This window comes from Bombus vosnesenskii, unplaced genomic scaffold, assembly GCF_011952255.1.
Source record: "Bombus vosnesenskii isolate JDL3184/JDL3185 unplaced genomic scaffold, Bvos_JDL3184-5_v1.1 scf7180000013299, whole genome shotgun sequence".
Taxonomy (NCBI): domain Eukaryota; kingdom Metazoa; phylum Arthropoda; class Insecta; order Hymenoptera; family Apidae; genus Bombus; species Bombus vosnesenskii.
Genome location: NW_022882949.1, coordinates 1227637 through 1243147, shown reverse-complemented (window position 1 = coordinate 1243147; position 15511 = coordinate 1227637). Strand labels below are relative to the sequence as shown.

The 15511-nt window shown below is 36.2% G+C and overlaps 1 protein-coding gene across 2 annotated transcripts in view; it reads right to left on the bottom strand.

The window, feature by feature from the left end:
* Positions 1-14898, bottom strand: part of LOC117233912 (rho guanine nucleotide exchange factor 10) — a 47775-nt gene extending 32877 nt beyond the window's left edge. The window contains exons 1-5 of one of the 2 annotated variants that reach the window (XM_033494603.1): positions 13649-14898; positions 7562-7731; positions 6514-6779; positions 4406-4690; positions 3545-3699 (exon numbers count right to left, since the gene is read on the bottom strand). In XM_033494603.1, the coding sequence (XP_033350494.1) occupies positions 3545-3699; positions 4406-4690; positions 6514-6779; positions 7562-7669 (814 nt within the window). In that variant the 5' untranslated portion in view covers positions 7670-7731; positions 13649-14898. Of the gene's footprint in view, positions 1-3544; positions 3700-4405; positions 4694-6513; positions 6780-7561; positions 7732-13648 lie in introns of both variants that reach the window. The other variant, XM_033494602.1, reaches the window with a different exon arrangement.
* Between the last annotated feature and the right edge of the window lie 613 nt (positions 14899-15511).

Here is a 15511-nt window from a genome sequence, read left to right as displayed (position 1 = left end):
CCTTCGCGCCAAAAGGTTCCGTATCCCTTTCAGTAACACAACTGCTATTGCTATTGCAGAACGGATAGATTGTTGCACTTAAGGAAGCTTGTTTCTTTAACCAATAATCTCATATATTTTGCCGCAAGAGTGTTCGAGCATAAGCGAGGTAAAATGTCTCCCATTCGCAATGAAACCTCGAATCTGATGTATCATCTCATTTTAATTATCCTAATTCCCATTTTTTACAAACTTCAATTCATAATTTTATTTGATACTAAATGAAAGAATATAAAAAGTTAAATCTATTTTTTAATTGCCATACTATGTCTTCTTTAAATTCAATTAATGAACAATCTTCCAGCCAGTTAAACCACTCTTTTTAAAATAGCCTGTATATTGACAAAAAAAAAAAATCGATTGTCCGAAAACGGAGTCTCGAATGAAATAACTTTAGTTTTAGAAATAATTCTAATTTTTATTTAGTTTCACCTCCGCAGATGTACTACTCATTCTGAAACATTCTGTATATATAGACAACAGGAAGTCGATAATCAATTGCTGCAGAGGAAATTATTCGAATTGCAGTCTCCTCCGACCAAAACGAACAGCGTACCCTTTACTATTCTGGAGTTCGTCGACTTTACCTTGAAATTCCGAGAAAACTCGTAACATCCGCTGGTCATTACAAAGCTGGTATTGTTTCAAACGGGACAAGTGTCGTCGAGGTTCTGTCTAGAGATTAGGGTAGGCCTGAGCCGTTCGAGAGACGCCACGAGATCCCGGAAACCATATGGTCGAGTGCCTTGAGAGACTGCTCTTTTCTGAACATCTGCCCCGTATGCACACGATTCTTTGTTTACAATCTCTGCCGGCTATCGATGGAACCTTCTGTCGTATAATATACGACTCACTACCATGATTTTACGCTGACTTTTGTAGGTGTCAAAAAAGTTCGTAGACAATTAAAAATAACGTGGAAAATTTTTGGGAATGTTGTGAAATGAAATGCATAATATGAATAACGTAAGTACAAACATACTAAAGATGCTACTATTATAGTTTCTATAAAATATATGTTCCTGACATGTCTGGTAATAAATGTATTAGCGACTTCAACAGTGACACTCCCAGCTTAAGTCACGCAAAAATGACAGTAGATGCTACGAAACACCTAATCTCAACATCTTTAACGCACATTATATTATCTAATACATATAAAAATTACCGTCATACCAACCATTAAAAAACCCCAATACTCTGCATAATATAAAATGCATATATAAAAAATAATGTTTTCTAACTTTCTGTATATACAACGCATCAATCCCTTTCTAAGAAATAAATAATATATGAGAGCAAAAATATACCAACTTTAACATTTAATAAACTCGATAATTCCTGTTGCTGTCTGAGACGAATAGGAACACAGAATATTCAGTGCAGCAATACAATATGCAATACTTATAAATTATAATAACCTATTAATTGGTTCTTAATAGATTAATGCTAATACAGTTTAGCAGAATAAATTGACGCTATAAACTCTCATTTACAAAAAAAATTCCCATTTTTGCTGCCGAGTGTCAAATGTATCATGTAAAAATACATATAACCAAATCGAGAACCGTTCAGAAATCTGAGCGCAACGTCCGAGCGAAACCCTCGTTCAAACGAGATAAAGAGAGATGGAAACGGAGATGATGCAAAGCAGAGAAGAAAGATGACAGCGGGAAGAATGTGCGAGAAAGAAAGACAGAAAAGAATGAGTTGGGCGTGCACGTGGTCTCGCATCTGCTTCTCCACCGAGTGACCCCGCGGCTGACCCGTTCCAAGTACCAATAATTAACTCGGTTCGTGCGCCAAATGCACACGAGCGCACACGGGGCCAAACGCTTGCGTCATAGCCCGGGAGAGGGCAGCGTTCCCATGAAAGAAAGGCCTGCGCATACTTGTGCAGTTATGCGCGACAAAGGGCCATGAAACGAACGCACAAAAGGTGCTCGATGGGCCTCCGAACACGGCCAGACGTGTTCGCCGAGGGAATCGATCAAGATTGCGGTTAGGTTTTGCGGTGTATTCCATTCGGCAATGTACGCCGTTCGAAATAATTAGTTCTGCTCGCCCTCGGAGAGAATTGCTTTATTACTCTTCCAGACATTTGTTATTTGGAGGAATTCCAATGTATTGGATCTGATTAATATGCTTTTACCAATTATTCTGCTATTTTAGCTATTAGTATTGATACTGATTGCATTGCATTGCATTGAAGATGTATATTGCACATTGAGATAGTAGAAAATCTGTGTTTGAGGTTATTTATACCTATTATTGTATATATTGGCAAGTGAATAATAATAATTTTTGAGATTTATTATACACATAGCGGGTTACTAGTTCCACTAATTAGTCATGGATCGAGATCTTATGTGATAAAGTATAGAAAAAGATGTATTTCTGAGAAATTTAGAACATCTCTCGCCTTAAGTACAAGTGAGATATAGATATCTGATATATTTGTTTATTTTATATTTATGTTTAACAGCATTCATAGGCTGCAATACTAAATTTCTAATTTTAAAAATGTACTAGAGGTACGTAGATATGTGTTGAAGTTAAGTTTAACTGAAAGCGTTAACTGAAAATTGTAATAATTTTAAATATTTCACATTGGTCACATAGAAACGAATGTGCTGAAGTCCTTGCATACTTTTCGAAGCACTTGTACGAAGGAGCGGCACTTCTGGAGATTTCTCTCTCTGCACACCTCTATTTCTTGCTCCCACTGGCTTCGTATTCGCAGCACGATAGTCGAGAGTCGCGCAACGAGAATTTTTAATACAGCCACAGCCGCGAGTATAATTAATTCCCAGCCATGAGCAGTTCGTGACCGAAGCTTGACCACAGCTTACACTTTCGTTACAGCAAAGATTTATTACAGCTGAGGTAACCAACGGAAAAAAGCTGAATCGAATGCGCTATGAATTATCGTTTGCTTTTTTTCATTTTTTACTATTGTTTTCTCTGAGTATTTCTCTGTAATATAAATTTGTTCAAAACGTGATTTCATTTAAAATATTTATTCTTTACTTGCTATTAATTTTAAATTAATTCTTTACTTGCTTTCTGTATTCGATAATGATGGACTTTGAGGGATACCCTGTATATACGTTATAATGAATATATTAACTCAGTAAATACACACCTGCTAATAATGTATGCATGTACTAAGTGCAAAAAGTAAATGAATATACTTCCTAGTATTTTTATACTCAGTCAATATTATTGCAAAAATCTCATATATGTAAATATATGTAGTGTAATATATTGAGTAGTTGGTACATATATACATTTACTAAATTTTGTGCTTTCACTATAACACTATTTCATATATATATATATATATATCTGCATATATTAGTAAATGTTGTGTATGTAGAGGATACATGCAGCTTGTAATAATATTTCAGAATATTTTTATGATAGCGATTAAATAACGTAGAGTTCCCTATAACCTGAATTGCACAATATAAATGCGGGCCAGCAAATAGTACGAATGACTCACCAGTCTTGTTGCTATTGTTCCCGAAAGAATGCAGTTTCTTCCAGCCTTTCCAACCCTTTTTCCAGATCATAGCCGCTTTCGTTTTACGTTGTCCGCCCGCTAATTCCGGAGTGCTAGTCTTGCCCATTCCCCTCCTCAACGATCCCAGCCCCGACCTGAACAAACAACAATCAACATTCTTAGATCCTTTTCTTCTTCCTTAATTTTTTTCTTCTTTAGATTCATTGGTTTTAGGATTATTTAGAATTAGAATTGTACGAGGTGTGTACAAAGAGTTCGTGGACCCATTTTTTATTAATGGTGGCAATGTTTTTTATACACTTCTTGAGTGCAAGATAATAGAGGAACTTCTATTCTGTGTAGTTGATTCATGGTCACTTCCTTTTTAATACAGGTAAAGTACGTATAAAATATCATAAGATATACACTTTATGACATGTAATTGAATAAAATTTATTTACAATTCTCTAGGAGGAATTAGTTGCAAGTAAATATCAATAAAATGATCTACATAAAAATTGCTATGCATTAAATCCTTTCTCTACTCTAGAATACTTTGTAATATCCCAATGAACTACAGAGACAATTGAAGATATCTGAAACAGTTTATCTTCAACATGATTGTATAACACTTGAATTCCCTCATAAATACATAAATGAATTCTTCGATAATCCATCTTTGAATCATATGAAATCCTAAGAAAGGATTCTAGCATGAATATAAATAAAAAGGAATAATAAAGAAGCAAGTCACAAAAAGAATGAAGCAAAATAAATTATAGAAAGTTTGTATACGGTGCTCCAAAAAATTGTCCACCCACACCAGGTACATACACGATATTACAATGTGTCTCTATCAACCTGTAACTTGCACTGGAGCTTCCACTGAAGCCGCTGTCCATGTCACAGCCAACAGGCGAAAGGAGGTCGTCGGTGGGACTGACCGAGGATAACAGTTCCTCTGTGGACGCCCCTCGTTGGTCCTGTGGCTCGTCCTCGTCGTTGTTATCGGCTACGGTAGGCATCAGCATCGCCTCCACGCTCAAATTCAATTCCCCGAGTACTCGACGATGCCGTGACTGAACTCGTCGTACCTCTTCCGCCACTAGGGATCTTCTCGAACCATGCAACGCTCGGTGACATTGTCTGCTAATGAATTCGAGTTCTCCATTAGTATTTACATACGTTTCCCTCTTGCATATACAATGTGAAATCATATAAAGCGATTGTTTGTGGATGACCGATAATCGTTCAGCAATGATTCATAGTTATTAAAGTAATTGATATTAAGAGAATTCCTCAAAGTTCACGAGATATATTTCAATTATTGCAAGATTATTATGACTATATATATAAGATATAATTTAACTACTTTTATTTCTTATTTAATTATTAATATTAATAAATACAATATTAATTATAGAATATTATGAATATTTTTAATTATATTCAATATCCATACAAATTTTTAGAACTTTCAAATTTGTCACTGTAAGCCTTTCAAGAATTGTTTTTCCAAATTTTTCAAAACTTATTGATGCTTTCAGATACAGTAGTGCTCATTTAATTTCCAAGATATTTCACAAGAAAGAAAATTAGATCTAGCAAAAATAAATTAGAAAGATATAATATTGTTTCGATTTATTCTTGTTACACCCATACACTGTCTATAGATTTATATTATATTAAGCTTCTGACATTAAGTATGAATAAATGAAACTTGACTTTATTTATTTACTTATTTTTGAGAAACGAAAGGATATATGTATGTACAGAGTGAGGTCAGTATTCGACCATATGTTTCGGAGCGCACCATTATGACAAACGGTGTTAGACACTCGTAACCATAAACTCGGGGTTGTTTTCTTATTGTTTGCGACTTTAATCGTTAAGTCTGATGGCATCCGGTGCAGGGAATTCGTCGAATCGGGCCAAGTGGTCGAGCAGGAGGAGAAGCTCGTTGTCCACTTGAACCTCGCGTTCAACTCGCGCCAGTTGAAGTTCACTTTGCATCGAGGCGAATGAACGTGCGTATTCATCATCGTTTAGATTGAATGAAACGTAATTCTACCGCGACTATCATCATCGGCGTTCCTATCGACCGTATGAAGCTCGCGTGCTTCGGGTCTTTTTCCCTTGAAAGCTAACACCGTCTTCCTGTCATGCAATAATATCCATCGTCTTTAAAGTAGTAAATATTATAAATGGAAAAATCGATCGACTCTGCAGTGAATTCAATATTCAAGATTTAACTTAATTATTCGCCAGGTTATTTATTTTGCTATTAAGCACCTTTTATTGTTGAGAATGTTTATTGGAAGCTATTGGCCCTAAATTAAATTGTCCTAAATTTAATTGTGTAAATTTTCTTGGAAAGTGGAAATTGGTCGATTTTTGGTGAATTAAATTTTTAGTTTCTATTCTTAGTAAGATTCTAATATTCTTATATACGAAGTCTACAAATGCATAAGAATCTTACTTGTTAATACTCGAATGGAACATGGTCGCTACAATGAATGTCTAAAATTCATCTTTTAAATCATCTTTTATCAGAATCATCTTTTAAAGAATCATTATATGAACTGTTCTCTAGGTAATGGAAACCCGCCCAAAGGATGTTATCCGATAAACCATCAGAAAAAAAGTCGCTAAAGAAACCGGTTGACTTGAACGACGGGTAAGACTCTGCTCTTCCCATATTAACCTTCAATTAAAGTCTCATAACATAACATAAATCCGATACTTATCTAACGCATGCCATTATTACGAATATTATGTCTTTTTTGTTTTCGATCGATCGCGTTCTCACGCGCTACTGTTACTCTCTGTTAATTCCAAGGTTATAGCAAATTCTCCCTTAAATTGACAAGCAGAAACTCTAGCTTCATTTCCTCCATGCTCGTGCACGCTATATTTTGGCTGGAAAGCTATTATTTACGAATAATTAAGTTTTATAATGAATTTCTCACTTGATCTCCGATATCTCCTCGTAAATATTCTCCTCTGTCCCATATCGTGTCATGTATGTGTGTCTCTTGAACGAATCTGCGCGCAATTGTTGCTGTTGTTGTGGCTGCACACGATTCAGGCCAACTTCCGCCGGATATGTGCCATGCAGCCGACTCGGTCCAGGTTCGAAGTAAGCATATGAATAATCCTGAAGGGGATGCTGATGAGCAGAACTCGCCATCGGTGACGCTACCGATCCAGGATCCACCAATCCAGGGCAGGCCATCTGAAAGAACGGAAAACAATATTAGTTGTTATAGTAATCGTATGGAGTAATGTAATTTTGTAGCGATAAATTGATGTCTAAAGAATGGAATTATATTTTTAACAATTTCCCAATTTTTTAATTCTTAATAATTTAAATTCTGCGATCTCCTAATTCCGAATAATCTTAATTTTGTAACTTTCCAATTTTTAGCAATTTCATAAATTTTAGTAACTTAGTGATGGTAAATTGTAAAAATTTCGTATATGTATGTAATTGGCTTAATTATCTATTCAAAACATAGAATCACTCTTGTATAATTGAATACTAGAAATCATCGAGCACGTGATCGCGTTATAGATTATTAGGTGCACGACTAATTTGTACATACGTATGCAATGGACGATGCCAAGTGGTATATTAAATTAAGTGGTCATGATTGGAATTTTAATAAAATGATGACTAATATCCTTCATATTATTAGTATTAAAACTCCTATATTAAACTGAGTATTAAACATAATTTCCTAAAATAATTAAAAATTCAAACAATTACAATTTCTAATTTCTGTAGCAAACAATGAGGTTATGTATCATCCTTGAGATTCGTAGTTGGTAAATGTATAATACTTAATATATATTAATTACATATAGATACTTTAATTCTGATTCAAAGCAATGGCAAGACTGATTCTACATACAGGTTAAAATTATACGCGCATTCGAATTCACATTAGATCGCATTAGAATTGTGCGTACGACATAAGCTGTATAAGGTTTAACATTGCATGCTGAAAATTATACCTGGCTGTGAGGCGGTGGATAAGGTGGAGGTGGTGGAAACTCCAGGTTGACTCTTCGCGGTGACGGGACACCTGACGCCATTCCTGGTCCCCCTAAAGACGAAGCCATGATGCATCGTTCTGATTATCGTTCAATTAATGCGCCTCTTTTTCATCGTTCTTTCACTTTTTCTGGAAAAACCATACCATCTACCATTATTACTCATTTTTGTTTATTGCATCTTCAAAATATATTTGCTTTCTCTTCGCATATTCGATTTGTAGCTCCTGGAAAAATAACTTAACTCGTTCTGCTATTAAAAAAGCCTTATCCTATATATAACCACTAGAATTCACAATAAAAATCAAGAATAACCGAACCACTTGAATTCTCTAAATTGGGAACTAAGTCTCGCTGACGCCATGCTGTTCTAACCTAGAATTCCTAGTTTCGTACAAACTTCATTCCGTGTGTGTCATTAAATCACAATACGTTCAACGTAAGGAAGTATTAAATCTTAATCCCTAACTATTATAATATTTTTAAATCATACGTGACTTCCAACAGCTTAGGCTACGTCAAGTTAAGCTGAGTCAATTTTAGAATCTAGGTTAAGTTACTTTACTTTATTTTACGTAACAAAATCCATCAATGATACTTATTACGTAAAATAGAAGGTATAAATGAAATTCAAATTAAATAACCTAGCTGAAACCTAACCTAAATTGTTATTTAATCGCTTAAGATAATCCAACAACTAATTTCAAATTAGACTTATAATCCTATTATCTTAACATATATATTTCGTAACCTTATTAATACGTTGCATATAATAAGCACGTTCCCTAGTCGACTTGTATCTTGGATCCTCGCTTTCATCGCGAATCGTCTTTTTACATGTTTCATACGAACGCACGTTCGCGTGTCTGGCGAAAGAAAACGCGACAGAGCATAATCGCAGGAAAAAGCAACGTCGATCGACGACACACTCGATCCCTTCAAAGAAATTCAGCGACGCGTGCAACATAATCCTGTATATGTGTATATACGTACGTGTTCTTTGAACTTCGTAAATGATCTACAGTCTACACGATTTTCAACGAGAAACGTATCATTATTCTCCTGTACTTGAATAACGTGCCGGACGATCTTCACAAACAAGAGAATTGGGTCATTAAAATAATTTTGAAGACCCTCCTGAAATTTTTTCTATATCGTGTCTGTTGAAGCACGAAGAAGACAAGAAATAAAAGTTTCAACTTACATAAAAATTAAAGATAAAAGCTACGAAGTGGTTTCTGTGGAAAGGAAATTTTAACTTCGACTCGGCAATTTCGTTTCACAGATAAAAGTTGCAAAAGGCTTGTTCATCGAGGAATTTTAATACTCGGACTTACTTCTACGTGGATAAGGGGCAAAAGTTGCAAGAGTACTTTCTCTTCGCAAGAAATGGAATTTCCAAGAATATATTTGGGTAAGTTAACTTTGTAAACGGAAGTTTTCCGCGCGACATCTAGGCGAGAGACGAAATTAAAGGAAGAAGCGAAGTCGTGTGTTAAACGCGCGATAAGATCGTGCCTGATTTCTCCTAGTGGCAGCGAAAGAAAAAAGAAGACACAGGTGTGGGACGTGATGTGCCGTAAGAACTCGACGATTGAGATTCAAAACGCAGCATATAATTCGCTAACACCCTACACACGCAACGTCGTGTAATAATGTACGTCGGGTGTGAGATCCAGCTAACAAGATAAACGTGTGTTATTTGCGACGCTCGCGTACATGTTTCCCTGCGCATTACGATAATAATGATAGAAATTAGTCGATTTATCATTGGCAATGATACACGATAATAATAATTACACGTTGTTGGAAAAAAATGTACTCGCGAAGATTTTGACACCCGTTGGATCATGGGAACCATTTTGAAATTCAAGAACTTGTCTAAGTCTCCGTAAGATAGAACCGTTGAATTATTGGGTTGGCAATTAAGTGTCATTAAGTGGTATTGACAAAATCCGCAATCACTTAGTTGCCAACCCAATATATCGAAATTAAAAAATTCGTCTACCAATAAATCTCTGTAACGTGAGAGTTTATAGTGAACAATTACGAAAATCTAGGAATTTCCCATGAAATTACTAAACGTTGCTTTTAAACTATTAAGAAAACAGTGGAAATCCATATTTAATACATCATGTGTATATATATTTTAAATGAATAATTATTTTAAATGAAACACCTACAACCGTATTAATATTATTTCTACGGCAACGAAATTAATACGATTGTAGGTGTTTCATTTAAATGTTTCATTTAATTAAAATTCGAATTACGTAGAATGTGTAAAGGAATGTAGCTGCCAGAACGAAGAAAATAGGGGCAGCACACTGGTCTTGCATGATAAACGATTGGTGTCTATCTTCACCTGCCCACTTGACGTTAATGCAGTCAATTACCAGGCAAAGTGATTTGACTGAAGTCATAATTCTTTTTTGATCAAGTACGTCAATCGAAATTATTGACACTAAAATGGCGGTAATGCGTACGTACAGAATAAGGAACCACGAGATAGGTTATGTTACAATTCATACAAAAATTATTCAATCGCAACGCTATTGTTTATTATCCTATCATATTCTAATCGTTTATTTCATAAGTAATTAAATGCTATATCTGATATTAAAAAATAAAAAGTTTTCAAAACGCGAAATTGATGAATTTAATTTCTGTGTGGTACATAAATCATGCTTCTTCCCGCGTTTTTTTGTTTGGTCGATGGACGCGAACGCACTGATGTTGCGCATGCTTATTACGACCGTTGTCATAGCAACGTGATCTATTGGAAATTTTATAGATTTCAATATATTCAATAAACAAGAATTCAATAAAGAATAGCTTTAATAGAAAATTGTTTCTAAATATTAAGAATTCAATGTTGTAATTTAGATATAATAATATAAGTAACAGTTATAAAGAATTGAGTATGTAACAGAGATAATATTCCAATTATATTGACCAACATAATACGTCGGTTACGATCTCTAACATAATACTCAATAACTCTTAAGTTAACTTTGTAGGACCAAATTTAATGATGAAAAAATCAAATTATACGAAAATATTATTTCCTTAAACATTTCCTCCCACAGCAGTAATAACTATATATAACAGACTAATTTCATAAAGGAATTCGCCGCATCCGCCTTACGTTGCCCAAGTTGATGAACCATTTGCCTTAATTACGTAGACCATACAATTGCCTCGAGACTTATGACGGCTTTAAACGTCTCTTCAGACTGTTTACGATAAACTGCGATTTCATTTGAATTTATTCTGCCGATAAAGATAGAATTCTACCTAGTAAATATTTATGATAACGTCTACATGATTTGTATTTATGATGTCAAATATTGAATATCAACTAACAACATTTTCATTCAATATTCCGCATTCTCCGTTATACGTAGTCAGTTTACTCGCATTGTTTACCTAAGCGAATCGAAGGAAGATGATAAATAAGATATTTAAATAAAGTTCTTTACACAATTATATTATCGTCAGTGTTTAGATATAATTATACAGGGCACATGAAATATATTAAATATTCTAATTCTATAGAATTTATTCTAGTGGTTAATTTCAATGTAACAAAAAGTAATTTAAAAAGAATTTTACAAAAAGAGCTGATACATTCGTATATAATGTAGTAATACGTATATTACAAACACATCCTATATACTTTCAATTTTATCGTCATTGTCATGTCAATATCACCGAGGTCGCTTCCTAAGGCATACATCACTCAACGCGATCAAACGCACAAGGTTCTCCGTACTGAAATATCATTTCCGTTATATCGTGTCTCGACCATGAATATACGCATACTTTCAGCGGTCGTCGGTATTTTTGGACAGCATCCAAGACGATGCGGGAAGAAGGGCCCATCGATGACGTCGATTTCTCTGACTTTAACTAACTATCACATACCCAAAATACATACTTTGCGATCGCGACTAACGACATCCACGCGGTGGCATTTGAAGGAAACACGTTTCTAAAATCCCTCTGTCGGAAAGGTTCTTTACGCGTCACGCCAGCTTTTCGTCCGGGGTTCTATTTCGTTTCATCCCGAATTAAGCTGAAAGAGGGGCTTCTCAAAGTCAAAGCGTGTCCAATTTGGTTGAACCTGACTCTCGGACATGTGTCCGTGCTCAATTATTCGCTTCTATACTAGTAGATTATTCCCTCGAATTATTTGAAGAAGAAACAGAGAAAAAAGATTTAGCGGAACTACTTCTATTGGGATGAAAGTTTCGTGCTTGATTAAATGAATTGTCGATTCAATCCACTTATTTAAATTTCTATTATATGGTACAAATCATAGGTAGGAGATAGAGAGGATTAATTAACTATTATATATACGGTGCATTCAGGAGTTAGATTGTATAAACATATAAATTGAAAAGAAAATAGATGAATTAAAAAAAGATTTAATATAATGTTGGACGTTTTTAAATTGGACACTAATCACATACCTTGAACTTCCTTGCGCAATTCAGCTAATATTACCGATGAAATTATATAAGTTATAAATTACTACTATTAATAAAATATCCTTACGTAGCTCTAGCGAGTTTAATAATGAAACGAATGAAATTTTTCAAATGAACTTTAGAGGTTATAATTCTGCCTTTATCCAGTTGTAATGAGTTTAATAATAATAAGAATGAAATTATCCGAGTCAATTTTATATGTTATAGGTTACTTGATCGTATGATTTCGACTTTATCGATATTGACTATCCTACTTGATGAAAAATTATAAAATCGTAAAAGAAAAATTCATAATCTATGGTTTACTTGTCAATTCACTACTATTATTATTTGGTGAATTATTGTGCAAGAGGACTGACGTAATAAAATTGAGAAGTTTATGAAAAGTATCCACTATATGAATTCCAGTTCCGTGAACTGTTTGTCCTACCATAAGTTCAAATAAATAGAATTCTACAATAATAACAACAAGGATTTTCGTTTTTAGCGTGACCGTGTGTCGATATCTCTAAGAACGATAACTATCTTCATAGACCCGTAACGTTTCTCACGATCTATCACACGAAGTAATGATATTTCGAAATGGGAACATGATACCTATTGGTTCAAAGATTATGAATCAAAGTCGATACACCGCGACGCACAGTCTGCGAACAGACGCACACGTTCGATCCGGATTGAGAAACTTGTTCGAAAGAAACATTATCGATTTGACAAGTAATTTGGCAATTTAATAGGATTAAAGAAAACCTCGCTGAAAGTTAACTTCTTTTTGCAAGAGTCTTTTTGGTTTAAGAAGTTCATTGAAATGATCAGATCAGTTCAGTTAATACATGACGATACCGCGCACATCGAAGCAACGTGTTACAAAAAAGCATGGAGACTACGCCGAATCTCCGTTTATTCGGATGCATCGGAAGACATGGCAATTCGAATAATTGGATAGATCTTATAATAAATTTTTTAGCTGTCGCCCCCTCCATTTTTTTAAAACTGTGAACTGTTATTACATTGCTTCAGGGAACCCCCATTTGTTTTTATTAATTTCGATAGTGGGAGCTAAGGTTCAAAAAGTTGAAGTTGAGCACACTGTAAATTTTATCTATTCCATGAATCGTCTGGGTATCACAGATTTCAACTGTTCCTTGTATTCGACGTACACGCAAATTGTTCTGAACACAAACAAATAATTATATATGTATCAAGAATTTTAAGACTTGCCGAGCCTTATAAAGGTTTAAGGAATAAAATCATGTTCAAAGTAATTCAAACTTCAAAAATATTTGAGCACTTGTCACAGAAAACATTTATGTACAATGATAACTCAGTCTCCTCACATTACTAGTATGTTGTATAACATATAACGTATTCATAAAAAGCTTCTATAAGTATTTAAATAATTTCGTAAGCTATCGTATATATTAGAAGCGATTCAGTGTGTTTCAGAACGATATATTTCATTAATACTAAACATAACCTTATTAAAATAAACGAAATCCTTACTGTTACTCGAAAAGAAGATATATACACAAGATAACAACATTGGTACACTTACCTTGCGGAAAAGTGATGTACGCTGAAAAGGCGATCCTCTGGTTAAGTTATTATTGACCGTTGTGAATCCATTTGAAATCCGGAAAAAAGGGGTCGAGCGACCGTATCACGGGAGTAAACACACTCGCGGGGCAAAGATCGGGCCACACACAGTCAGAAAACACAGGGAGAACCATTCGTTCGCGCCTCGTGCTTAGATAGTTTTGCGTTCGCTCATTGTTGAATGTGGCCAAGCACGCCCCCTTGAGAGACCGGTCGACCGAGGAATGGAGTAGAGAAAGGAGCGACAAGGAGCGAGAGGTAGACGAAGATAGTGAGAAAAACAGAAAGAGAGGATCGCAAAGAGAGGATAGGGACAGGAGGATGGTCGAAGGGAATGCAAGATGAAAGGGAGCGAGAGAGTACAAGGCGGCGACACCAAACCAAAGAAAGTGCGTCGACTGCACGGATTTCTTAAATCATGAACACTTAAATACACCCGATTCATTTATTCGAACGAATCGATAATCACTCGTCGATTGTACAAACTTAAGGTTTCAAATGAGCCAAAGGACACACAGGCACATCGGTGTGACAATCAGTGGACGATTACTGCGATTACGATCCCATGAGGCGCGTTTTACAATTAGTTTTCCAGGGACGAAGATCAACGAATGATACCGATTCCATACGAAATTCGTCTCTTCTGTCGGTAAACACTGCTCGTGGAAAGATATATGTACTTATGTACACTCACATGCCGGGTGATTCGTTCTGTGCGTTTCCTTGGCTACCGTGATCCAGTATCGATCGACGATTCTCACGCGCGCTTTAAAAACACCCTCGTTATGATCACGGTGATGTATATAATCTAGATGTACTTTATGTTTTATTTTCATATAAAACTTCTGACGAAACACAGTAGTAAACACACGCGTTAACAAACTTTCACAATGTGAACGTTTCACGAATCTCTCCAGGCCAACACACAAAGCGTTCCTCCTTGGTCGCAGCCCGGCCTCTACTGAGAAACAAGTACGCCAGGGGGCAGTCACGAGCAAGCGGTTCTCGAACCGCTGGGAGCCTGAAAACCGTCTTCAGAAATCCCCGGTGCATGTACGGTTTCGTGGATGTACGAGACCCGAACGAACAAGCAGACCAAGTACAATCCACCCGCTTGCCTCGCTACTCGGACTCGAGACGACGACGACGTTCCATTGTTTCGTTGTCTCCTGGCTCGGGAGCGTGGCACACAGACAGACACGGCTGCGGTAGCGCACGTGCACGCCCGCTCAATACACGCTAATCTCTGCACACGTACGAGCAGGTTAGGGGCACATACACACGGACGCACACTCGCAGCTATAAACCGACTATATACCGGCCGACCAGTCACGCACGATCTCTCGTTCGTGTATGAATGCCGTAGTCCGGTTACCACCGGACCCGAACCTATCACGAACACACGCCTAACTCATACCTGCATGTATATGCTCTCACACACAAGCTGTTCGCTCGCTCACGAACGAAAAACCTATCACAGGTCTTTGAAGTACCGATGAAAATTTATTGTACGCCCTTCTTGCCACTTGCTCTTTTCTCCTCGACTTTGCAGTCATTTCGGCCAATTTCACGTCCATGGAAGGGTATTTACTGCTAGCAGTTTAACACCGGGGACTCCAACGAAGGGAGGACAGAAGAGGGAAGTAGAATGCGAAGAGAAATGGTTGGATGGGTGTGAGAGAGACGAATATATAAAGGGAACTTAAGTGGGTGGGAGCTAAGAGCTAGGTGGAATACGATGGAAGGGGAAGATGATGTCGAGCAACCGAACTTGACCCTCCGTGGATCTGCATTTTCGTTGGTTTGCTTAGCCGACAGAGGA